Below are 25,349 nucleotides of genomic sequence, written 5' to 3' on the forward strand. Positions count from 1 at the left end.
AAGAAAAAAATTCTTATGACTATAAGTCAGCTACTGGAAATTGTTGCCGGAATCATTATCTCAAAAATGACATATAATTTCACATTTGTCCCTGATATTTACTGTGAGCTTCTCCAAAATATTTTCCTCTCAGCTGGTTGTTTCAGTTTGTTAGACTAAAAAAGATTTAGCCTAATGAAGCAGAATATCATAAATATTTGGATGCCAACTCTTTTAGATGTTATATAAAACATGACATGAAATACATACATCTTTGCCACTTAAATAGGAAGAGGATAAAGCCTTCCTCAGGTCTAAATTCAAGAAGTGTAAAGGTCAATTAAGAAAGAGCTACTTTTTGGGCAGAGGACCTGAATAGACATCTTCCCAAAGAAGACATACAGATGGTCAACAGACACATGAAAAGATGCTCACCATCACTCATCCTCAGAGAAATGCAAATCAAAACCACAATGAGATCTCACCTCAGATCTGTCAGAACTGCTAGAATCAAAAAGACAAGAAATAGCAAGAGTTGGCGAGGATGTGGAGAAAAGGGAACCCTCGTGCACTATTGATGAAATGTAAATAGGTGCAGCCGCCGTGGAAAACAGTATGGAGGTTCCTCAAAAAATTAAAAGCTGAACTACCGTATGATTCAGTAATTCCACTACTGGGTATTTACCCAAAGAAAACAAAAACACTAATTCAAAAAGACATATGCACCCTTATGTGTACTGCAGCATTATTTACAATAGCCAAGACATGGAAGCAGCCCCAATGACCACTGATAGATGAATGGATAAAAAAGACGTGGTATGTACACAATGGGATATTATTCAGCCATAAAAAAGAATGAGATCGGGCGCCTGGGTGGCTCAGTAGTTAAGCGTCTGCCTTTGGCTCAGGTCATGATCCCAGAGTCCTGGGATCGAGCCCCACATCAGGCTCCCTGCTCCGCGGGAAGCCTGCTTCTCCCTCTCCCACTCCCCCTGCTTGTGTTCCCTCTCTGGCTGTCTATCTCTCTGTCAAATAAATAAAACCTTAAAAAAAAAAAAAAAGAAGAATGAGATCTTGTCATTTGTGACAACAGAGATGGACCTAGAGGGTATAATGCTCAGTGAAATAAGTCAGTCAGAAAAACAAAAATAGGGCGCCTGGGTGGCTCAGTCGTTAAGCGTCTGCCTTCGGCTCAGGTCATGATCCCAGGGTCCTGGGATTGAGCCCCGCATGGGGTTCTGCACTCAGCAGGAGGCCTGCTTCTCCCTCTCCCACTCCCCCTGCTTGTGTTCCCTCTCTCACTGTGTCTCTGTCAAATAAATAAATAAAATCTTAAAAAAAAAAAAGGAAAACAAAAATACCATATGAGTTCAGTCCTATGTGGAATCTAAAAAACAAATGAATAAACAACAACAACAAAAAAAGTAGAATCAGACCTATAAATACAGAAAACAAACTGGTGGTTGGAGGGGAGGGGATGGGCAAAGTGAGTGGAGAGTGGGAGATAAAGGCTTCCAGGTATAGAGTGAAGAAATCACAGGAGTAAAAGGTGCAGCATAGGGAATACCGTCAATGGTATTGTAACTGTTGTGTGGCGACAGATGGGAGCTACCGTTCCAGTGAGCACAGCATAACCCTAGAGAGTGGTTGAATCACTGTTGCATGCCTAAAACTAATGTGACGCTGTGCATCAGCTATACTTAAAAAAATGAAAAAGCTATTTTTTTTAGATTTTTATTTATTTGTCAGAGAGAGAGGGAGAGAGCACAAGCAGGGGGAGAAGCTGGCAGAGGGAGAAGCAGGCTCCCCACTGAGCAGGGAGCCTGATGTGGGACTCGATCCCAGGACCCTGAGATCATGACCTGAGCCAAAGGCAGATGCTTAACCAACTGAGCCACCCAGGCATCCCTGAAAGAGCTATTTTTGATTCAGATATCATGTTATTGATACTTAAAGTATAAGTATTAGAAATCAGTGTCAACAAAACTTCAAGCTAAAATTTACTTAAAGAGAAACTGACAAGAAAGAGATTATATTTTTCCTGTTCTAATAGGGCCCAAAATGTGGGGATAGGACACTGCCTAGGGAGCTTGGATATTCCAGGTTACTTGAAAGACACATTTCCTAGAGAAGGAAACAGTTTCATTTACTTTAGCTTATGAAATATACTTTAAAAGCCTTCCATTTTGTTATCTCTAATCTCATGCTGGCCCAAAATCTTGATAATGGCTTTCTAGATATATCTATTTTTATTCATTCAGTCATTCCTTCATTCATTCATTTATTTATAGATTGTGTTTATCTATTTGAGAGAGAGAGAGAGAGAGGGAGGGAAGGAGGGAGAGAGAATGAGTAGGGGGAGTGGCAGAGGGAGGAGAAGCAGGCTTCCTGCTGAGCAGGGAGTCTGACACAGGGCTGGATCCCAGGACCCTGAGATCATGACCCGAGCTGAAGTCAGATGCTTAAAAGACTGAGCCACCCAGGCGCCCCTAGATAAACCTGTTTTTAGTTAAAGGATCTAAGGATAGGGGAGAGAGACTATAATTTAATGAGTTGCCTTTGTGGATTATACACTCTCTCCCAGGAATTGTACTCTGAAAAGCATTTCCCAGGATGCAACCTTCCCAGAGTGGGCTGACAATGTTGAGTCTGTTCCTGCATGGTTAAATGAGTACTCCCCTAAGGAAGATCAACCAAAAGGCAGCATTAATCTGAGAAATACTAACACTTACTGGCTAGTGCATAGCATGACACAGAGACTGCACAATATTCTTTCTGTGGTTTATGTGCTCTCCTAACTTTTTTTCAGTTAATCAGATCTGAAATGGATATGTAAGCAAAGCAAGGGAGGTGGCAGTTAGAAAATGAGGTGACCCCATTAAATGGGAAAGAGATGTTAAAAATGAGGAAGAAAAGAGAAAAAAGGTGAACACAGTTCAACTTTCAGTCTTTGGTGATCCCAAAATGCTCTGTCTTTCTCAAGAGTCTTATGGGAGATGGGTGGTCTGCATCCTTGGCTTCATATCAGAAACACTGGGGAAGCTTTTAAAAATCCCCATACCCAAGGCGCTCCAGTCGGTTAAGCATCTGCCTTCAGCTCAGGTTATGACCTGGGGTCCTGGGATTGAGTGCCACATCGGGCTCCATGCTCAGTGGGGAGTCTGCTTGTCCTTCTCCCTCTCCCTCTGCTCCTCCCCCTGCTTGTTCCTTGTGTTCCGTTCCTCTGTTTCATTCTTTGTTCACCTGGCCAAGTCCTCCTTGTCCCTTAAAACTGCTTAGAGGTCATCTCCATGAAGCTTCCCTGAATCCTCTGAAAGGATAAATGCCTCTCTCTGGTTTTTCCATAGCCACAGAACATCTTTTTAACATGATACAATATTGTCTTGAAATTATTTGGTTGTCCCAATCTTCTCTGACGAAGTTTGAGAAGTTCGTGAAGGGGTAGAATGGTATCATTGTCTAAACACTTCCACATTTAATTACCATTTGGAATACAGTACTAAGTCAATAATGTGGACAGAACCGTATGTTGAATTTATCTGTATAAATAAAATTCATAGATGAGCAAGTCATATACCTCTACTCCTCAGGGAAGAAGAAAGGCCATTATTGTATCTTAGTGACCCTGAGAAAGTACGTATCACACAATACACCTGAGTGAAAAAGAATTATTATACTGGAGGAGAGAAATGTGTTAAATTTAGTTCATTGAAACAGAACACGTTAGGGCAGTGAATCTTTGGGAAAAGACTGGAGAAACAGATAAGATAGCAAGGAGGTATCTTTGGGCTTACAATCATTTGACCACAAGAATGAGGCAAGTCAAGAACCCAGCTGTGATCCAACCAAAGTATAACATCAGGAGTCTGGCTGAACTACCAAGTCTCTATAACTCCTAACATTACTGTCAGTATAAAAAGGAAAGTCACACGTCTATAAAGTAAACAGAAATCAGGGGTGGAGCAACTGGTGGTCTAACAAACTGCACCTTTGGAGGAGGGACGAGAGTGGTTTGGGAGGGATGCTGTAGCAGACAGCAGCGCCCCCACCCGTTTCCCCTCGGCCCTCATCTCTACCCGCAGAATCCTGTTTACTGGGAACACCCACAACCCTATGCCCGAAGACTTTTTTGCATCACCAGAGCATGGAGTGCCTGTGTGCAGAACAAGTCCCAAGTGCCAGAGAGTTGGTGCCCTAGAATTAGTCCTCAACCAGTGATTAACAGGGAGCTGGTGTATACATACCCCGGATTCCCAGTCTCATGACTGGATAATTCTGAGGTGTGTTGTACACTGTTTCCGACAGTTGTCCACTGAGGTTGAGCTCTGGTTGCCCACAGAGGTAACTGGCTTAATGACACCCTCTTTTTGGCTTCCTTTCCTTCCCTGGATCACTTCCCCACTCCCCTTGGGTTTCCAAGACCACATCCTAAATAAATCACCTGCTCTTGAATCCTTATTTCAGGGTCTGTTCTGGGGGAACCCAAATCAAGGTAGGTGTGTATGGTGGGCAAAGGATGAGTAAAAAGGGATGATGTGAGGTATAAATAGAAGTTTCTAGCTGAAGACATGTATGGCAACTCCAGACCTCATGTTACTCCCACTGATATGGTCACAGTCTAAGTAAACACTCTTGTGAATCTGATATGCTTGCCATATTCTCCAGTGTGATGACAGAAATGCTGCTAAGAAACAGCATCATCCTTCATCCATTTTTTACTGAACAGAGTGAATTTTAACTTCAAAGGTCCATTTTTCCTTTATTTTTTTAGGGAACATTGTTGATGTCCCCCCAGATCCGGTCAGATCACTCGTACCAGCTCTGCATGCCCATGTCCAGCTTCGGAGTGCTTTCCCGCTAATGACTTGCACCTATGGCCTTCAAAGATTTGCCCTTTAGCACAGGGGCCTACATATGCTTTGGAGTGGGTCTCCCCTGACACTCATGGTTAGAGTTGGCAAATAAAATACAGAACTCCCAGTTAAATTTGAATTTCAGATAAACAATGAATACTTTTTAGTATAAAAATATACTAATATTTATATAGTATATAAATGAAAATAATATTTCACGGGGGTCAACTTATTTATTTACTTATTTTTTAAAGATTTTATTTATTTATTTGACAGAGAGAGAGAGAGTGCGCACAAGCAGGCAGAGCGGCAGGCAGAAGGAGAGGGAGAAGCAGGCTCCCCGCTGAGCAGGGAGCCTGATGCAGGGCTCAGGGGCTCGATCCCAGGACCCTGGGATCATGACCTGAGCTGAAGGCAGACGCTGAACCGACTGAGCCACCCAGACTCTCCGGATGTCAACCTTTCAAATTCAGATTTACCTGGGCATCCATCCTGTATCTTTATTCCCTAAATCTGGAAACCCTATCCAAAGGAATCCACAGTCAATGACTAATTGGTAGAGGAGGGCAATGGTCTAGCTCCTCAAAATGGAAAAACTCAGAGACACTCTTTATAATCCAGAATTCCTTGCAGGATCAAGCTGAGTTTTCACATTCAGGCCTCACCTGAGATAGCGCACTGCTTGGGTTCTTTCCCTTCTTTATTCTGCTTCCATTCCTCCTGTACTGGTTTCTCCTGGAATCATTTTAGTAATAAACCAGTCACTTAATGAATCCTTGTCTGAGGGTTTGTTTCTGGGTAAGCAGGACTTCAGGTAGATATCTCACAAATCAGACCACATTGACAACTCATCACCATGTAAAAGGGATTAGGTATCACTGCCCTGAAGGGCATTTTGTTATTAACTATAGCTTACGTGCATATTCCTTTAACAAAACGTCTCCTCTGCCTCATCTGTCAAGTCCCTAGCAACAAGGGAAGAGCCATTTGCCATGCTCTTCTGGGAGGCTGCTGGGCCTTGCCTAACCCATTCGTACTTTTCCCCTGCTTTCCAACTCCTAAAAAGAAAGTCAACCAGGCATCTGGTAAAACATCATTTCCACTCTGGTATGACAGGAGTTTTAAACAAGAATGCCCAAGGCCGGCTGCCCCAGAAAAAGAGCAATGAACCATGAAGAAATAGGCATTGTGGAGGAGAAAGGGGAATTCATTGCTAAGCTGGCTCAGGTACTAGACAAAAGAGACTGGGTTTTAGAATCTCTTTAGGGAAACTGGTGTTCCATATTCGAAAAGGAGTTACGGGAGAGAATGCAGTTTCGCTTGCAAAACCTGAGAAAAGAAAGCCTGCCAGTTTTACTGGCTTTGCGGAATTACTACAGCTTCAAGCAAACAAAAAGGAGCTAATGTCGGGGCGCCTGGGTGGCTCAGTCGTTAAGCGTCTGCCTTCGGCTCAGGTCATGATCCCGGGGTCCTGGGATCGAGCCCCGCATCGGGCTCCCTGCTCAGCGGGAAGCCTGCTTCTCCCTCTCCCACTCCCCCTGCGTGTGTTCCCTCTCTCGCTGTGTCTCTCTGTCAAATAAATAAATAAAATCTTTAAAAAAAAAAAAAAAAGGAGCTAATGTCTTTTGGTGATGAGAGTTGAGAAAAAGATGGGCTACTTCCTGCCCAACTTTCTAAGGAATAATTTTGGGATGCTGTAACTCATCTCACTGTGGCAGTCCATTAATGAGTCATCACTTTGATAAATGCACGTTCTAGGAAAAGAACATTTTGCTCTACTGATCTCCCAAACAGCTTTTTTTCCTCCTCTTTCTTAATGGGAAAACATTGTTCTTGGCATGCTTAAGCCAAAGCATCTCTGACTACTATATTCTGATCTAGAAACCATTTCAGGTACTTACGATTTAAAAGATCAAGGCTACTTTGCCTCCTTTCAGTTTACAACAAGAACAAGAAAATCCTGGGTCAATACACCAGTGTTTGGTGGAACAGGTCCATATGGCTTTATAACTTAATGATTATTTACACCCAGCAGTAGATAACACACGAGAAATAAACCCAGGCAGGTGGATTCTGGAAGAACAGCAAAAGCACTGTGATACTAGAGAGCATGCCCCTTATTCTTGTTGCGTGACCTGAGGACTAATTAATTTAAAATGGAAAAACCTGTTGGTTGGGTCAGGTGATTTTTAAAAAATTTTTTACAAGAATTCTATCTTTCTCTTTTTATATATATTGCCCCTCTGAAGAGCTAGCTTGAAGTCTTTGCCAACATGGCTCATCCATGGAGTCCCCAAGAGGCTGGGCAAAGATAGCAACACTAAACTAGTTGCTTATCATCTCTAAATAATTTGGAGCACTGTCTGAGAGTCAGGAGTTCAACAACAACCAAAAACAAAAATGAGACTTTTATAGAAAGATTCTGTGGAACTTGGCATGTGGCTACCCCAAGGTCAGTCAAAGGAAACTATTTCAAGGACAAAAGCAACCAGGGTTTGAATTTTTTTTTTTATCATAAAGGAAGTATATCTATATTCTTGAAAATTTGAAAAAATACTGAATATAGTGATGATCTTTCGATAGTGGATGATAAATGATTTATTTTCTACTTCCTTATTTTTTTCTGTGTGGTTTTACATAAAGTGCAATACTTTGCAGCAATGCTATAGAGAAAAAAGCAGCAGGTATGGAGAGTCACCATGGGGAAAAAAATGAATAGTCAAAAAAGAGTCCTCTCTAGGGGGATTTGGTGTTCCATATTCTAAAATAAATTACAGAGAAGATTTCAATTCTGCTTGCATAACCTGAGGAGGCTTCACTCCTTGGCTTTGCAGAATTACTGCAGCTCCAAGAAAACAAAAGGGAGTCAACATTTGGACAAACCGGTGAAACATGAGGGTAGATCTTTTTTCTCCTCATGGCCTTTGATAATACATTCATCGCAAAAATAAGCCTTGACTTATGCCCCAACAGGATAAAGAAAATCCAGCCTGATATGAAATGACTATGCTCTTGGCTACCCTTTCTTTTTGCTTTTCTTGACAAGGTGATAACTCTGTGCATAGGCAATTCTCACTTGGCCCCACTGTGGACGAGTTAGACGAGGTGGAACTAGAAAGAAGTGGAATTTATGGAAATTCTCTGGGGCAATTCAAGTGATGAAATTATTAATAATTTTTTAAAAGCTGCAAGGAGATATATATATATATATATATATATATATATATATATATATATACACACACACACACACACGCTCCGAGCTTTTTCAGAAGCTTAAGCAGAAAGAAGATCAAGAAATCAATGAGAAGAATTTATTTTCCCTGTACACCTCCATTCACACTGCAGCCCTAAGTCCCAAAACATCAAGTCTCATCCCTATAGGTTACACAGATGATTCTGATAGCTGTAATTCCAGAAGGGTAAGTGCTTTCCATTTCAATTAAAAAAATACCCTCCTGTCTTTTCATATTATGTTGGAAGTTCTCCAAGAGGTAATATTTTTTTTAATTTTTATTTTATTATGTTATGTTAATCACCATACATCACATCATTAGTTTTTGATGTAGTGTTCCATGATTCATTGTTTGCGTATAACACCCAGTGCTCCATCCAATGCGTGCCCTCTTTAATACCCATCAATATTTTACAGGTACCTAGAAGCACTGTTTGAATGGAAATACATCAACCTTCTTCTCAGGCTCTACCATTATCCAATCTGTATGTGCCTTACCTGTCCGAACCAGGGACTGACTTTAAACTCCGAAAGTTTTGGCTGTCTAAGTCCAAGCTGTAGCTCCGCCCACTTTCCGTTTTTGGAGTTATGATTTCTCCTCTGGTTGCTGATCTGAACTTGCTCAGAAGAAATCTGAAATTATATAAATAGGTCTATACTTAAACGGTAAAATAAGAGAAAAGACATTTTAAAATATCCTTTCAAGAATTCTTAAAAAAAAAAAAAAGGAATACCGTTTCTAATATTCTCAACAGTAAATAATTCTTCAATAAAGCGGCCTTGGGGCTGAGAGGTTCTGGGGCGTTCCCAGTGCCTCTGCAGTATGCTGTCAGCCTTGACAGGCTGAGGGTAGAGGCCATTATCATATTCTCCCAAGGCCATACCACTTGTTGGTAGACCAGGCCTCTATCCCCGCTAGGGAAAGGACCATCAGCTTTGGAACTCCCCACTGTCACCTGAGAATGGAGAAACATCGCCTCGGTTGAGCCTGTATTCAGGGATGCTAAGAATAGGGAGCCTGAACTCCCCTTGCTCAGAGAGGGGAGCTAAAATGATCCTCTGGGACAAACTGAGGTGGCCACTGATTAGACTACAGCTCCATGAGAACAACAACTCTGCCCTGCTGGTTTCCTACCAGCTCCCCTGAGCCGAGAGTGATGCCTGGCACACAGGAGAACCCAGTCAATTCTTGCGGAATGAATGACTAAACCCAGGTGGTGGAAACCATCTTTCTATCTTTCATGACATTTCTCCCCGTGGGAGTGAAGTTTGAACAATGGAGTGTCTCATGTAGGATGAAATCCGACTCTGTTGCCATTTTACTAAATTATTTAGAACTTGAACAAAAATAGCTTTTCAGGAACTGAGATCTGAGTCACGATCCAGGCTACTGAGTGCCCAAAACATGGGGGTTTTCAAATATGCTTTAGTAAAGAACCAAAGCTATATTCTTGTTGTGACAGCATTGGGAGAAGGCAGTTCATTTACCTTATATTCTAGTTTTCTAGGGGGAAGAATGTATTCCAAAGGTACGGGGACAATCTTAATAGAAGCTGCCAAGACGTCTCTGTTTCAAAGATATATCAAGAGTGTCTTGTCAAAGTGTCAGAAGCTTCAATCTAACTGGAAAATTACATTTTTTGGTGAGAACAGCACTTAATATAATTTCAATCTGTGCTGCTCTCAGAACCCCCTTGCACATGACCCCACATCCATTCTTCTACTTAAGCTGTTTCTTCCGTGTGGAATCACTCTTTCCCACCTTTTGCTATCCTGGACCCCCGCGCATCTTTCAAGGTCCCCATCTAGTCACACTTACAATTTGATGTCTTTCCCAATGGCCTCTGTGACTTCCCAACACTGATTATCTGAGCCCCTTATGTAAGATTTACTTATTTATTGCCTTATGATCTCTCTTATAGTGAATTAGCACCTCATCTTCATTTAGAAAGTCTTTCGGGTAGCTCATATTGTCATCTTACACTTTCCCGAACTTCTTCTATACATATTAACTTTCCAGGCGTGAACCTTTTCTACCCAACTAGCTGTTATAGTCGTTGAAGACAGATCCATCAGATCTCAGTTTTGAGTTCCCGCAGGCTGCAGTCCAGTGCTGTGACTGTTTTTAATTCAGAGTGTATACAATTCATTGTGCTGGTGGGTTACTTCTTGTCTCCTGGCTCCAAGGTCATCATTCTGTGACCTACGCAGTGAAGCCTGGGCTGGGGTCTGCAAATTACAGCTCCTACAAGCACTTGTGGGCTCTGAGTGGCTTGCTCAATCAAGCCACTGATTATTTTCGATGAGCCAGGCACCATGCCGGAGGCTGTAGCACGAAAAGAAAGAAAGAAAAAACAAAGCCACAAGTCCAGCACTAAGGGAGCTCATAGTTAAGTGTGTGCTGGGGCTGGGGAGCGGGGGTGTGGCGTCAGACTACAAAGTAATGAGTGATACACAGGCACACGGCCCCTTGTGGGAGCTCTGAAGGGCGACAAATGGATTCAACCTGGGAGGAAGGACCGACACGTGGGTTGTATGGTCAGTCACTCCAGGCTCTCTCTCACATCCATCTCTGCTAATTAATGAAGACACAGTTAGTCATGAGTGTCTGAGTTACAGAATATTTAGGCTTCACTCCCACTCACAGTTCACGATTCTAAGAACAAAAACAAAAACCAAACCAAATCAGACTTTCTCTAGAGCCAGAGAAAGGCTCAGTACTAGCACTCTCACACTGCTTCCTGCTGAGAGAACAAAGCAATGCTACCTAGAAAGAATCATGCAGTGACTTGGTGGATATTAGAATCCTCACTACCTAAGCCACAAAACAGACCAACAGTTGCCTGAGAAATCAAGAGCTGAAAAATGCAGAGCTGGGAAGCAGAAGTTGGCCTTTTGGTCCTTTCTGCCTACGCTCTGGGGGCCTCTTTCCTCCCTTGAGGAAGCCCCAATGCCCCCAGGTTCCTAGTGCTTCCCTGAATCTTGCTTCCCTCTGCGCCTCACATTCTGATTCTTTGTAGTTGAGACAAGTCTTTTCTTAATTAAGTTACTGAGGTAACCAAGCGTGATTTCTTCCTTAAGGAAGCTCACATTTTAAACAGGGGACATTAAGTTTTAAGCCCAATTAATAAATCTTTCATTTGGATACTCCCTATATCAGCACTCAGGTTGAGGGAGGGTGGTGACATTCTACAACCAAGCCAGTTGTCACATCTTTATAGACAAGACTGGCCCTGACATGAAAGCTTCTACCTCGAAGCAATGAGAGCCATTCAGTGCGAGACCAGATATGTCAAATGAAATAAAAACTTTTACAGGTTCAGGTCCAAGGGGACCTTTAATTACTTAAGACCAAAAGTAAGTAAAACTGCATTTCCTGAGGGAAATGATAAGAGAATGTTGCCTTGGTCAGTTATGTGGACCTTCTCTGGGTCACTGAAGTGACATCCAACTTGAAAAACTATGGAGTCTTCATTTCAGAGGTTTCCGGAATAAAGATCAACTATTCCCTTGGAAAAGGTGTGTCTTACCCCTTTCTTCTGGGTCCGTCACGACCGGCCTTTTGCCCAGCAGAAGGTGAAGTGTCTGTCTTTTCTGGGTCCCGGCGGGGTTGCTCTTGACTTTGTATTTCTCCAGTTCCTCATTAAAAACAATCAGAAGACAAAGTTCCGTACAAAATGGCCAGAAATGAGAGCAATTTTCTATTCTTCATTCACTTTCCTACGTTAGCACGGGACAAAGAAGTCTATAATAATTGGCAATGACATTCCCATCCCGACTCCTAGTCACACAGTTATTTCTAATCTGCTGAGTGTTCCGGAGTTAAAGGAAGACGAAGATCAGGACTCACCGGTGGGAGGTTTGCTGAGATAAGCTTTTTAGGGATGACTGTGATGGAGGAAGGATACATCATCCCTCTACAGATATTTTTAGGGCAGAGGAACCTGGGTTCATGAGAACTCGAAATCCCTAGAGACGGGATTCTAATAATACCCAAATTCTGAGTGCATAAACCAGATTCCCTGTGACGGTGAGCCACTGTGTCTATACCTCATGACTTGAGGGAATCTACATTCCAAAAGGTGCTGAGGTTTGAGTGGGGAAAGCAGCCAGAACTAACTGCTTCATTCTAACTCTACTCCATTCTGTCCCCCTATGGCATCAGACCCGATCTTACCCATGTGGGAAAGCCCTTCCTTGCTAGGGCCACACCCAAAAGTGACACTGGAATCAGTCCCAAGCCTCCCAGCTCCACCTTCCGGACTTAAAAACAAGGGCATTTGTCTCTGGATATGAAAGATGAGGCGCCCTAGGAACAGGCCAGAAGATGCTTGCCCCGCCTTTACTACGCTCTACGTGAGAAACAGGCTCCTAAACACAAGTTTCACTCGATATTTAACCAATTAAACTGTCGTTTGAATGCACCAAATAGCAGGCTCAAGGGGGGGTGTTACTTGCTTTGGGTGACAGTATTGAGTGAAAAGGTCCTGAGCGATTCAGGCCATTTAGCACTCCGGCTCCTGCCCACTAAATGCTGTTCAGGCATTGCAATCTGGTTGTTGTGTTTCTAAATGCTCCCCTGGCTTGAGGGAGGAGGGCATGGGACACAGTATCATCGCTTGGTTGAAAACCACTGGGTTAGTAAAAGGAACATTTAAAAGCAATTTTATTGAAATACATTCGTGTTGAAAAATCAAGGATTGCTTTCACAATGTGAATCATTTAATTCATCTGTTTTATGTTACTTTCTTAAATGTCTAGTAAAATACTGGAAATGCATTCAGGGAAAGAACTATCTGTGATGAAGATAAATGCCTCCTTTGAAAATCTTAGTGTGTCAGATATATGGAAAATCACTGTGGATTTTATTTTCTACTGACTTCCTCTTCCCTTGTATGAATTGCTGACTTAGATTTCATTCTACTGAGTTTTGAAATGACCTAAGGGATTCAGGAAATTCAACTATGTTCATTTGCAACATATATAGGGAAATTATGGAGCCCACCAAAATGAAGAGTAAGACAGTTTTGAAACCAAATAATTGCTTTAATTACCTGGACTTCTTCTTAAGATGGACTGTCGGACTACATCAGTGCCCAGAACATTGACTTGCTTGAAACGCTTTGCCTTTTCTTCAAAAAACCACTCACCAGTTACGATCCTTAGCTGTCTGCTCAAGGGAAAAGAGGAGAGCATTGAAATTCAGTTATTTGGCCAAATAATTAACTCTCAAAAATCCCTAGTTGAGTAAAAAATAGCCAATCATTTATAGAGTCTATCTCAATGTCTCCAGTATTTTATGATGATTATAATGGTTACCTATTACTTGAATATATACTATATACCAGTTACTTGCTAATTGCTCTTCAGACTTCATATATTTTTATCCACATAACAACCCTGTGTAAACATTATTATGCTCATTTTATAGATGAGGAAATTGGCACTTAGAGCAATAGAACGGCATGTCTCATATCACGTAGCTGGTAAGTGATAGAGCCAGGATCCCATCCCAAGCAGTCTGGTCTAGGGCTCAAGTTCTTAACCACTGCATTAGTGCGCAACTACTCTTCAGTGGAAACAATGGGGAAAGAATGAAGGTTTTGAATTACAAAAGGGCCAAAATTAGACTCTGTTTTAGAGTGATACCTTGATGTAATATGACGACCAGCTTAGAGTAAAGAGCAAATGGAACAAAGAGACAGGTTTGGCCATGGCAATAGTCCAGAAGAGAGATGACAAGACCCATGCTGGGGAAATGAAGAGATAAATTAAAAATATAGGAAGTAGAGATAAATTAAAAATATAGAAATTAGAAGGGCTTGCCTGGATTTCATAATCAACTGAATGCTGAAGGTGGAAAAGAAGGATCTTTGAACAACCATGCCCATTTTTAAACACCCTGCTTGCAATGACTACACAAACCCTTTATCCCAGTTGCACAGGCCTATTTCTCATTCTCTGAACATGGCTTATAGAAGTGTTGGTACAGTGGTGTTCAACTACCACTGTCTACAGAGGATTGTAATGGAAAAGAGGTTGAAAGGTAGGATTGGGTCATAAAATGGAAATCTTTGAATGTCATGTTAAGGAGCTGGAATGAACTCTCAGTTTTTCTAAAGCTCAGGCTGGACGATATAATGTCTGGAGCATTATATGGACAAAGGAGAAACCAGAGGCAGGCCAATTAGGAAGTTATTGCAATAGATAGAATAGGAAATGATGAAGATGTATATCAGGGATGGGGGCAAGGGGTGAAAAGAAACATAGATTCTTGGGCCACTGCAAAACAGCAAGATTGGTGACAAGTCAGATGTGGTGGCTGAAGAAAAGCAGCTGAGAATCAACTAGAGATTTCTAGCCCTAAGAATCACATACATGTGATTCAGCAACTAAGTGGACTTAGAAATTAATAACTGGATCCTAAATTTAAAAAAACCACCCCAGAAAAATATGTCAATATGTTCCCCACCAGCAATTACTCTGAAATGCTACCTCTAAATATAAAAGACAAAAAATTAAATTATATATGAAACACAGTTCCACAAGTGGGGAAAAAAAGTGAAAATGTTACCCTTGGAGCAAATTATTCACTGAAAGGAAAGCCTATAGCATGTATATCTCAGATTTACTCCCAAGTGGCTGGATCATCTGTTGAGAAGCAAGGGCTACTGGATTAGCTACAAACTACATCCAAGTACTTATGGAATATATCAAATCTAAGATCTAATGTACCAAAACAAAATGCTTGAATGGGTTAAATTATTTCTGGATACATCTCAAGTGCTCCACAGACATGTATCATTACTTATGTTGGAAATAGAGGTGGTAATTGTGCTATTCTGAATTCTAAAAGATGTCGCTTCAAAGTTCCTGTCCCTTCATTATTCCACCACATGCTTGGTACTGCTGATTGCACTTTGCTAATGGAATTAAAGTTACTAATAAGCTGACCTTAAAATAGAGAGGTTGTCCTAGGTGATCTAGGTGGACCCAAAGTAATCACGGAGACCTTAAAATCAGGAAGAAGAGGAGGAAGTCAGATCTGTGATGCTTCAATGCTACAGAACGGGAAGTCAGATTCCAAATGTGAGAAAGATCTGACACACTAAGAAGGCTCTGAGATATAGCCATCAATAGGCAAGGACCAGAGAGAAAGGATTCTTGGAGCTAAGGCTGGCTCTTAGCTAACAGCAAACAAGGATTCAGAAGCCTCATTCCTACAGCCATAAGGAATCAGATTCTGTCTACCAAAGTGAGCCTGGAAGCCAAATCTTTGCAAAGCCTTCCAACGGGAGTGCAGCCAGCCAACACCTTGATTTCAGCCTTGTGAACCTTGACTAGGGAAACAGACCCCGCCAACCCAGGTTTCTGAGCTACAGAACTGGGCGATAATATATTTGCACTGTTTGAAGCTGCTAAATTTGTTATGATGGCAAGAGAAAAGGAAAACAATACTCAAACATAGACATATATTTAATATTCAACATATCAAGGATATGATGTGCACAGGTTGTGAGAAAATAAATACAGAAAATTCAGGAGACCAATAGGGCAGAGGTTGGCAAACAATGGTGTGTGGGCAAAATTCACCCCACTACATGTTTTGTATGGTCTGGGAGCTAGGAGTGGTTTTTACATTTTTTAGTGGTTGGGGAAAAAAATCAAAAGAGCAATATTTCATGACATATGAAAATTATATGACTTCTATTCAAAATTCAGCATCTGTAAGTAAAGTTTTATTGAAATATAGCCATGCTCATGTGTTTATGTATTATCTCTGGCTGTTCTTCTACTATAAATGCAGAGTCGAGTATTTTTAGCAGAGACCACATGGCCTTCAAAGTCTACAATGTTTACTCTCTGGAATTTTAGTTTTTAAGAGTTTGCCAATGTCTGCAACAGGACAGGGTTTACACAAAAAGAAAAAACAAGGGAAATAATATAGATCAGAGATTAAAAATGACCCAAGAGTGGCCTACCAAAATCTCACTTCTGGTTTTTTTTTAATCTTTCTGGGATATGGGGTGAGCTGGATAGCACACCAACAGCAGTTTCATATGTGACAGGGGAAGTGGGCCACCACCTGTCTACATGCCCCAGGAAATGGTCCTCCATATCATCTTTACCATATATGCCTAGAGCTGCTGCCAACACCTAACACAAATAAGATCTTCCCAGAATTGTTAGTCATTACCTCTTGCTATCCTTGTAGAAACAATTACGATAATCCTTGTATTTGCTCAACTCAGATGTGCACCTGAGTCATTTGTCATTTCAGAGCTCTGAACAACATCAGGACAATCTCTTGGGATCGTGCCTTTGCCACATTCTCTGATCCTTGAGGTAGTTGCGAGTCTTGTTGGAAGAATGGGGAGCCAATACCTAGTGAGTGTATACCGTGTACCAAGGAATGTGCTAGGCGCTTAATGCAGGTCTCTAATCCTCACTCTAAGTCATGAAGTAGTTATTATTATTGTCTCTTTCAGATGAGGAAACCAAAGCTCACAAGGGTTTAATAACTTGCCAAAGGTATAAAGGTATTATGACAGAAACAGGATTTATACTGAAAGCTCATACTCTTTACATTTGGCTAAACTGCCAGAAAAGAACCCATAGTTGCCAGCTATAACAAGGCTTTAATTCATATGATGGGCTATGATTATGCACATGTGTGCATGCACACATCCACACATGGACCCTAGGGGTAGAGTGACAGGAATAAAGGGTGGTGAAAGAGTAAAGAAAATAAACATGATACCCACCATACAATTTATATCCCTCTCTGTCACATCAGCCTAATATTTGAAAAATACAAGGCTTGGAATATATTTGGTGTTTCCTCTAGATCATATGCTGAAGAATGAGTTTGACTGAAACTAAGTGAGTTACACTCATTATTTGTCATTAATGATTATTTAGTATTCAGAGTTTTCTAGGCCCTAATTTTTTTTTTAAGGTCAAACTCCTGGGACTTCAAACTTTCACTTGGAAGCTTATTTAAATGTAAAATCAAGTTCTCCTTAGATTTATAGAGGGAAAATATGTAATCTTACCCTAAAAAAAAAAAAAGAAAATGACTAAAACATTCATTTCCTGACTATGAAGACTCCAGTAGCTCACAGAAGACTATGAGCTACTGGAGAAATCTGAGATAAGACATGTTTATTAGATATGCTGAGATACGACAGAAGTTTCCTTCCTATTGTTCATAAGGAAACTAATTAGAATTACTTATAAATTTACTCATTACCTATCAAATATTTATTGCATTCCTACTACGTATTAGGTCTTCTGCTAAGGCTAGGAGTAAAGATGTAAGTAAGACGAACAAGGACTCTGGCCTTATACAGATGATAGTCTATACTCTTTTCTTCTTTTCCAAACACAAAAACTGAAACAGAAATCCCTAGACACATTATGGTAAAATGGCAGAACACTCCAGAAAAAGAGAACATCTTACAAATAGGTAGGGAGGAAAAATTCCCCCAAATTACATACAAAGAAATGACAATTAGAAAGATAGTTGACTTTCAATAGCAGTAATGAAATCCGGAATCCATCCAGTCAATGATATCTTCAAAGTACCGAGAGGAAATAACTACCAACCTAAAATTGTATATACAGAAAACCACTGCTCAGGAATGAAGATGAAATAAAAAAATTTTCAGCAAATTAAAAACTGAAATGATCTATTGTCAACAGCTTCACTAAAGGAAGGTCTAAAGATTGTACTTCAAGAAGAGGTAAAAGAGATCTCAGATATAAAAAGAAATGGTGATTAATGAAATTAGTAAAACATGTGGATAAATCTAAACACTGATATATACACAAAAATTATAATATCTAATTGTTGAATTAAAAAATAAGTCCAAGCAAGAACTAAAAAAACAAAAGCAAACAAAAAGATATGTCTAAAACAAAACAAAAAGTATATATAAGCCAGTGAGAAGATATTCGAAGTTTAAGAATATCAAGTTCCTTTGAATAATAAGAAGAAAAATAAAATTATTGATTCATAAAATTAAAATGAATGTTGTAATTTCTAGAGTAACCACCGAAAATAAAAAATCATAAATAATATCTGCACTACTAGAAAAAATAAAATGGAATGAGAAAATATACTTCAATCTGTAGAAAGGATGAATAAAAGCAAATAAAATCTATAGATAATACATAAAAGCAAATATTACAGTGATCACAAAAAAAACCAAGTGTACATATTACACTAATTACTATGAATATAAGTAGCCTTAACTATCGTTTAAGAAAAAATATTGTCAGATTAAACTTTAAAAATTATATATGGCATACATGGATAGCATGTATATGTATACACATGTATTATGTATGTAGCATACATGTATAGCAAATATTTAAATACAAATAATTTAAAATAGCATATATGCTTTATAGAAGCATATGGACACAGAAATGTTCAGTCAAGGGTAGAATAAGATATACCATGTAAATATTAACAAAAAAACCTTGATGTAGTTGGTATTAATGGCAGACAAAATAGACATAAAGACAAAAGCATTTCTAGAAGTGAAGAGGGTCATTAAAAAAACCTTCAAACTGGTAAAGACTAACAGTCTAACAGAAAATTGGGCAATGGAATAAATAGTCATATCACAAAAAAGGAACCCCAAAAGGCCAATAAACCTATGAAAAGATGGTCAACCCTCTTAGTCATCAGAACATTTCAAATTAAAATCATAGTAAGATATCCACTTACCTCTCTCAGTTTGGCAAAAATTTAAAATTTTTATGAATCCAAGTATTGGTAAGATTGTGAAGTAAAAAACAAAACAAAGCTTTTATATAATGCTGGTAGAGTTTAAACTGCTACAACTGCTATGAAAAACAATTTAACGTTATCTTGCAAAGCTGAAAATGCTCATATCATTTGTCCTGCAAGTTCATTCCTAGGTGCACTCCTTGGAGAAGTCTTCTCAAACATTTTTGGCATAGGTCACAGTAAAAAATATGTTTTATATCACTGTCCAGAAAATAAATACAAACATACACACATACATACACATATACAAACACATTTACTACTGTATTTACACACACACATATAACTACATGTACACTGACATTTTCTATTCTATTTTGTTTTCAGTGCTGGTCACAACCACTATGGGTCATGACCCATAGTTTTAAAAACCCCACCTTAGGGAAACTCTTGTGTTTGTCAGGCCATATGTACAAGAATGTCATAGCAAGAACAAACAAAACCCAAACCCAGCAAAAGGAAGGAAATAATAAAGATTAGAGCAGAAATAAATGATACAGAAACTAAAACCAATAGGACAACATATCAGTGAAACCAGGATCTAGTTCTTTGAAAAGATCAACAAAACTGAAGAGCAACAAAACTGATAAATCTCTAAGAAGATTCATTTAAAAAGAGAGAGAGAGAGGACTCAAATTAACAAAATTACTAATGAAAGAGGAGAAATAACAACTACCACCACAGAAATACAAACAATTGTAACCGAATATTATGAAAACTTATATGCCAGCAAACTGAACAACCTAGAAGAAATGGATAAACTTCTAGAAACATGTAACTTACCAAAACTGAAGCAGGAAGAAATATAAAATTTGAACAGAACAATCACCAGCAATATAATAGAATCAGTACTCAAAAAAAAAAAAAAAAAAAAAAACAAAAACCACAACTCCCACCAAACAAAAGTCCAGGACCAGACGGCTTCACAGCCAAATTCTACCAAACATTTAAAGAAGAGTTAATATCCATTCTTCTCAAAGTATTCCAAAAAAACACAAAAGGAAGGAAAACTTCTAAATTCATTTTATGAGGCCAGTATCACCCTGATACCAAAACCAGATAAAGACACCACACACACAAAAAGAGAACTATAGGCCAATAACTCTCATGAATATAAATGTAAAAATCCTCAATAAAATATTAGCAAACCAAATCCAACAATACATTAAAAAAAATCATACACCACAATTAGGTGGGATTTAGTCCTGGGATTCAAGGGTGGTTCAATATTCACAAAACAATCAATGTGATACATTACTTCAATAAGATAAAGGATGAAAAACCATGTGATCATTTCAAAAGATGCAGAAAAAGCACTTGGCAAAGTACAATATCCATTCATGATAAAAACCCTCCGCAAAGTAGGTCTAGAGGGAACATATCTCAATATAATAAAGGCCATATATGCAAAACCCACAGCCAACATCATACTCAGTGGGGAAAAACTGAGGGCTTCCCTGCTAAGGTCAGGAAGAAGACAAGGATGTCCGCTCTTACCATTTTCATTCAGTATAGGACTGCAAGTCCTAGCCACAGCAATTAGACAACAGAAAGAAAGAAAAGGCATCCAAATTGGTAAGGAAGAAGTAAAACTCACTATTTGCAGATGATACTATATATAAAAAACCATAAAGACTCCACCAAAAACCTTCTAGAACTGATAAATGAATTCAGTAAAGCCACAGGATACAAAATCAATGTACAGAAATCTATTGCATTCCCATACACTAATAATGAAGCAGGAAAAAGTGAAATTGATGTAACAATCCCATTTACAATTGGACAAATAACAATAAAATATCTCAGAATAAACTTAACCAAAAAGGTGAAAGACCTGTATTCTGAAAACTATGAAACACTCGTGAAAAAAATTCAAGATGATGCAAAGAAATGGAAAGACATTCCATCTCATGGGTTGGAAGAACAAATACTGTTAAAATGTCTATACTACCCAAAGCAATCTACAGATTTAATGCAATTTCTATTAAAACACCAACAGCATTTTTCACAAAACTAGAACAAACAATCCTAAAATTTGTATGGAGCCACAAAAGACCTCAAATAGCCAAAGCAATCTTGAAAAAGGAAAACAAAATTGGAGGTATCGCAATTCCAGATTTCAAGTTATATTACACAGTGGTAGTAATTAAAACGGTATAGTACTGGCATAAAAAATTGACATATAGATCAATGAAATAGAACAGAAAACCCAGAAATAAACCCACAATTATATAGTCAATTAATCTTCAACAAAGAGAGAATGAATATACAATGGGAAAAAGTCTCTTTTTTTTTTTAAAGATTTATTTGAGAGAGAGCAGGGGAGGGGCAGAGGGAGGGGGAGAGAGAGAATCCAATCAGACTCCCTGCTGAGCACAGAGCTGGATGCTGGGCTCTAGCCCATGACCCTGAGATCATGATCTGAGCCAAAATCAAGAGTTGGATGCTTAACCAACTGAGCCACTCAGGTGCCCCAAAAGACAGTCTCTTCAACAAATAGTGATGGGAAAACCAGACAGCCACTTGTAAAAGAATGAAACTGGACCATTTTCTTGCACCATACACAAAAATAAGCTCAAAATGGACGAAAGACCTAAATGTGAGACCTGAAACCAGAAAAATCCTTGAAAAGAGCACAGGCAGTAATATCTAGGACATCGGCCATGGCAACATTTTTCTAGATATGCCTCCGGAGGCAAGGGAAATAAAAGCAAAAATAAAGTATTGGGACTACATCAAAATAAAAAGCTTCTGCACATTGAGAGAAACAATTAACAAAACTAAAAGGCAACCTAATGAATGGGAGAAGATATTTGCAAATGACATAGCTAATAAAGGATTAGTATCCAAAATATATAAAGAACTGATACAACTCAACATCCAAAAAGCAAATAATTCAATTAAAAAATGGGCGGAAGACATGAACAGACATTTTTCCAAAAAGACATGCAGATGGCCAACAAACATAAAAAGATGCTCAATATCACTCATCATCAGGGAAACGCAAATCAAAACTATAATGAGATATCACCTCACTCACACCTGTCAGAATAGCTAAAATCAAAACACAAGAAACAACAGGTGTTGGCAAGGATGTGGAGAAAAGGGAACACTCTTGTACTCTTGGTGGGAATGCAAATTGCTGCAGCCACTGTGGAAAACAGTACAGAGCTTTCTCAAAAAAATTAAAACAGAACTACCCTATGATCCATAAATCACACTACGGGGCATTTATCCCCAAAATACAAAAACACTAATTCAAAGGCATACACGCACTCCTAAGTTTATTGCAGCTTTACAAAAGCCAAACGATGGAAGCAACCCAAGTGTCCAATGACAGATGAATGGATAAAGAAGATGTGGTGTGTGGGTGTGTGCACACATATGCACATGGAATGTTAGTCATAAATAGTGAAATCTGTCCATTTGTAACAACATAAGTAGAGCTAGAGAGTATAATGCTAAGAGAAATAAGTCAGAGAAAGACAAATACCATATAAGCTCACTCATATGTGGAACTTAGGAAACAATAAACAAAGGGAAAGAGAGAGAGGGACAAACCAAGAAATACTGTTAACTAAAGAGAACAAACTGATGGATACCAGAAGGGAGGTGAGTGGGGTGATGGGCGATATAAGGGATGGGGATTAAACAGTACATTTAATCATGATGAAAATAAAATAAGATGGAAAAAAAAGAATATCCTAGCAGCAGTTTTATAACATTATAAACTGAAACAGTATAAATGCCCATCAGCAAGAAAACAGACACATTACATGATGATACAATAGTGAAGATAAAGATGCATGTAACGGTATTCACATAAACATGGATAGATTTCACAAAAAATGCTGAGCTAAAAATGTCATAAAGAATACATACAGTATGATTTCCATTTCTGTAGCACTCAAAAATGAAAAAATTATAAAATATATTACTTAGGGACACATCCAAGTGCAGCAAAGCCATAAAGTAAAGGGAATGAAAAATACAAAACAAGAACGGTCTCATTCTTAAATTGGATGATGAATACACAGACACTCCTTTTATTATTGTTTAAACTGTACATAGACATTACAGAGTGTCTTGCTACATATGATACTTTCACCTTAAAAAAAAACCCCTCTAGTCTATGTAGGTATTTAGATACTATTCCACAGTCAACAAAGCATTCTAAACACTGGGGAGGGCTCTTGTATATAATTAATAGGTGACTGAAAAATAGCATGTCAAGGCACTCAAAATAGCTTCTTACCACTCCAAAATTCTCTGGGTCAATGTGGAATCACTCTGAATGTGAATCTTTCCCTTGTAGCTAGATTATGGAAATTTGATAAAGTAGGGGTGATTTTGAAATCACTATGTGGCAACTGTCAATGCCCATCAAACCAAAGATCACCAGGAACCCACTTATGGTTGAACAAGTTGAGATATTTTTCATCACAATGAAGGAAAACACACATCATGAACCATGGGGCATCTCGGTAAGAGAGCATTTGGGTTTATGTTAGGTAATTTTGGAGAGAGTTCCAGGTAGCAGGGATTTGGTCTAGATTAGGTGATGTCAGGAAGTGGGGACAATGCTATGACCGGTGTCTTAAAAAGTTTTATGTAGAAGGAGGGCAAATGAGAACAAGGCTGAAGCTGCAATTGGTAAGGAAGCAGCAGGCTATTCACATCAGCCAGGAAAGGGGGATGTTTCAGACTTTGTGACTTGAACAGTCACCTTGCTTTTGTCTACTCTCAGACAAGACTATGGATTGTTCTTCGTTTCACTTCCTCATGGTTTCAGTGTAATTCTGTGGGATGCCGATGCTCTCAGATTATGTCCAACAGATGAACACCATGGCCTCCCTGTGAGTGTCAGCTCATCCTGTAACAGAATCAAAGCCTGCACATAAACATCAGACCCGTTTCCAGGTGTCAGGGGCTGAATTTCTCTTTCTCATAACAAAGGACTATACATTCCCTTTTGTGCTCTCTCTGTGTATCTTCCAACTGTTGGTACTGTCTTCTTTCAAGTTTACTGGCAGAGGCTCATATTTTATCTATTTCGGTTATATTTCATCTACTTCAGTAATTATTTCCAATTCATCAAAAACAAAAACATCAGTTTCCTCCTTCCTTAAAAAGACAAAGACTCTCACAAGGATACACAACAGCATGAAATGTCACAACATGGCATAAATAGAAGCTCAGGTCATCAATACCATAGAAGTAATTCATTTTTTGGTTCCGTTGTGCTGTCTTTCTGAGTTCAACTGGAGTGCTGATTAGGAAAAATGATCATTACGACTGTCTTTGTGTTGGATGGCAACTGCCTCAGCTAGTATAATTATGTGGAATTTTGTAGTACTCATTAAGAGAGCAAAATGAACTAAGTGGCTGTGTCAGGGTCCCTTTCATTGTTTCTGGAGTTAAATCTAAAACTAGACCTATAGCAACCAACTTGTTAAAATGAGAAGTGATTATAGAAAATGTCAAGGGCTGCTCAGCCCATTGTAACAGACTCCCTTCATCAGTCCTTGCTACAAATCGTTCCAGTGGTCCAGCAATAAAATCTCTTTATTTTGATCTAATCCAAGGTAAATGACAATAAAGGTTGTGCTTCCAACTGATTAGAGAATGAGTCACTTTCTGACTCATCTCATCTCTTAGAGGTCAGAGTGAGAATTTCAGTTTCATGGTCTATTAAGCATAGAGACAGCCCAGTGGCATTGCAGCATTCCCTCACAACAAACAAAGGGTGTTCACTGCCAATAAAGTATCATTCATGCTTCCTTTTTGAAAACCACTCCATAAACAGCAAACGAGATACTTCTTCTAATACTGACAGTTTAAGTCTCAGAGATCACACAGACTAGTAGCAGGGATAGTGGAGAAGTAATGGTCTATTTTCAGCCATAAAAATAAGGAGGGACTTTGATAAGTCATATTAGACCCTCATCGTGTAAATTTCCAGTTGTCACAGAAGGATATAAGTTGTTGTCACAGAAGCATAAGAATTAACTGAAAGCTCTGTTTCTGCCTCCAGACATTTAAATGCATAAAAACAGAATTTACGCTACTGAGGAGACAATACTGTAATAAACTTATCTTCCTCCTTAGACTGTGAAACCGTTGAGGGTAGTCCATGTTTTATTCATCTTTGTATCTGTATTTCCTAGTATACCAACAGGTTATCAATAAATATTATAAAAGGGATGGATGGATGGGTTGATGCATGGATGGATCAATTGGTTAGGTGGATGGTTGGGTTTATTAAGTTACTGTTTCATCAATAAAAGTAGTGCAAGTGATTCAGAAGTTCTGTATTGATGCATTAACATCTACTAAGGAAGACACAGAACTTTGTTATTATTTAGTCTTACACCTTTCTGACAACAACTGGTATTATATCTTTCTGTGACAGCTGAAAATTTACTGTGTTCCAAGGGCATATGTACTTGGCATAGCTCATGGATTTTTTTGTATTTTTTTA

The 25,349-nt window shown here is 39.1% G+C and overlaps 1 protein-coding gene across 8 annotated transcripts in view; it reads right to left on the reverse strand.

Moving 5' to 3' along the window:
• SYTL5 (synaptotagmin like 5) overlaps nucleotides 1-25,349 on the reverse strand; it is a 290,114-nt gene that overhangs the window by 89,153 nt on the left and 175,612 nt on the right. For 7 of the 8 annotated variants that reach the window (XM_078065204.1, XM_078065205.1, XM_078065209.1 and 4 more), the window contains 3 exons: nucleotides 13,122-13,237; nucleotides 11,598-11,706; nucleotides 8,566-8,700 (listed from right to left, as the gene is read on the reverse strand). In XM_078065204.1, coding sequence (XP_077921330.1) covers nucleotides 8,566-8,700; nucleotides 11,598-11,706; nucleotides 13,122-13,237 — 360 coding nt within the window. The remainder of the gene's footprint in view (nucleotides 1-8,565; nucleotides 8,701-11,597; nucleotides 11,707-13,121; nucleotides 13,238-25,349) is intronic. The other variant, XM_078065207.1, reaches the window with a different exon arrangement.

This window comes from Halichoerus grypus, chromosome X (assembly GCF_964656455.1).
Source record: "Halichoerus grypus chromosome X, mHalGry1.hap1.1, whole genome shotgun sequence".
In the NCBI taxonomy this organism is placed as follows: Eukaryota; Metazoa; Chordata; class Mammalia; order Carnivora; family Phocidae; genus Halichoerus; species Halichoerus grypus.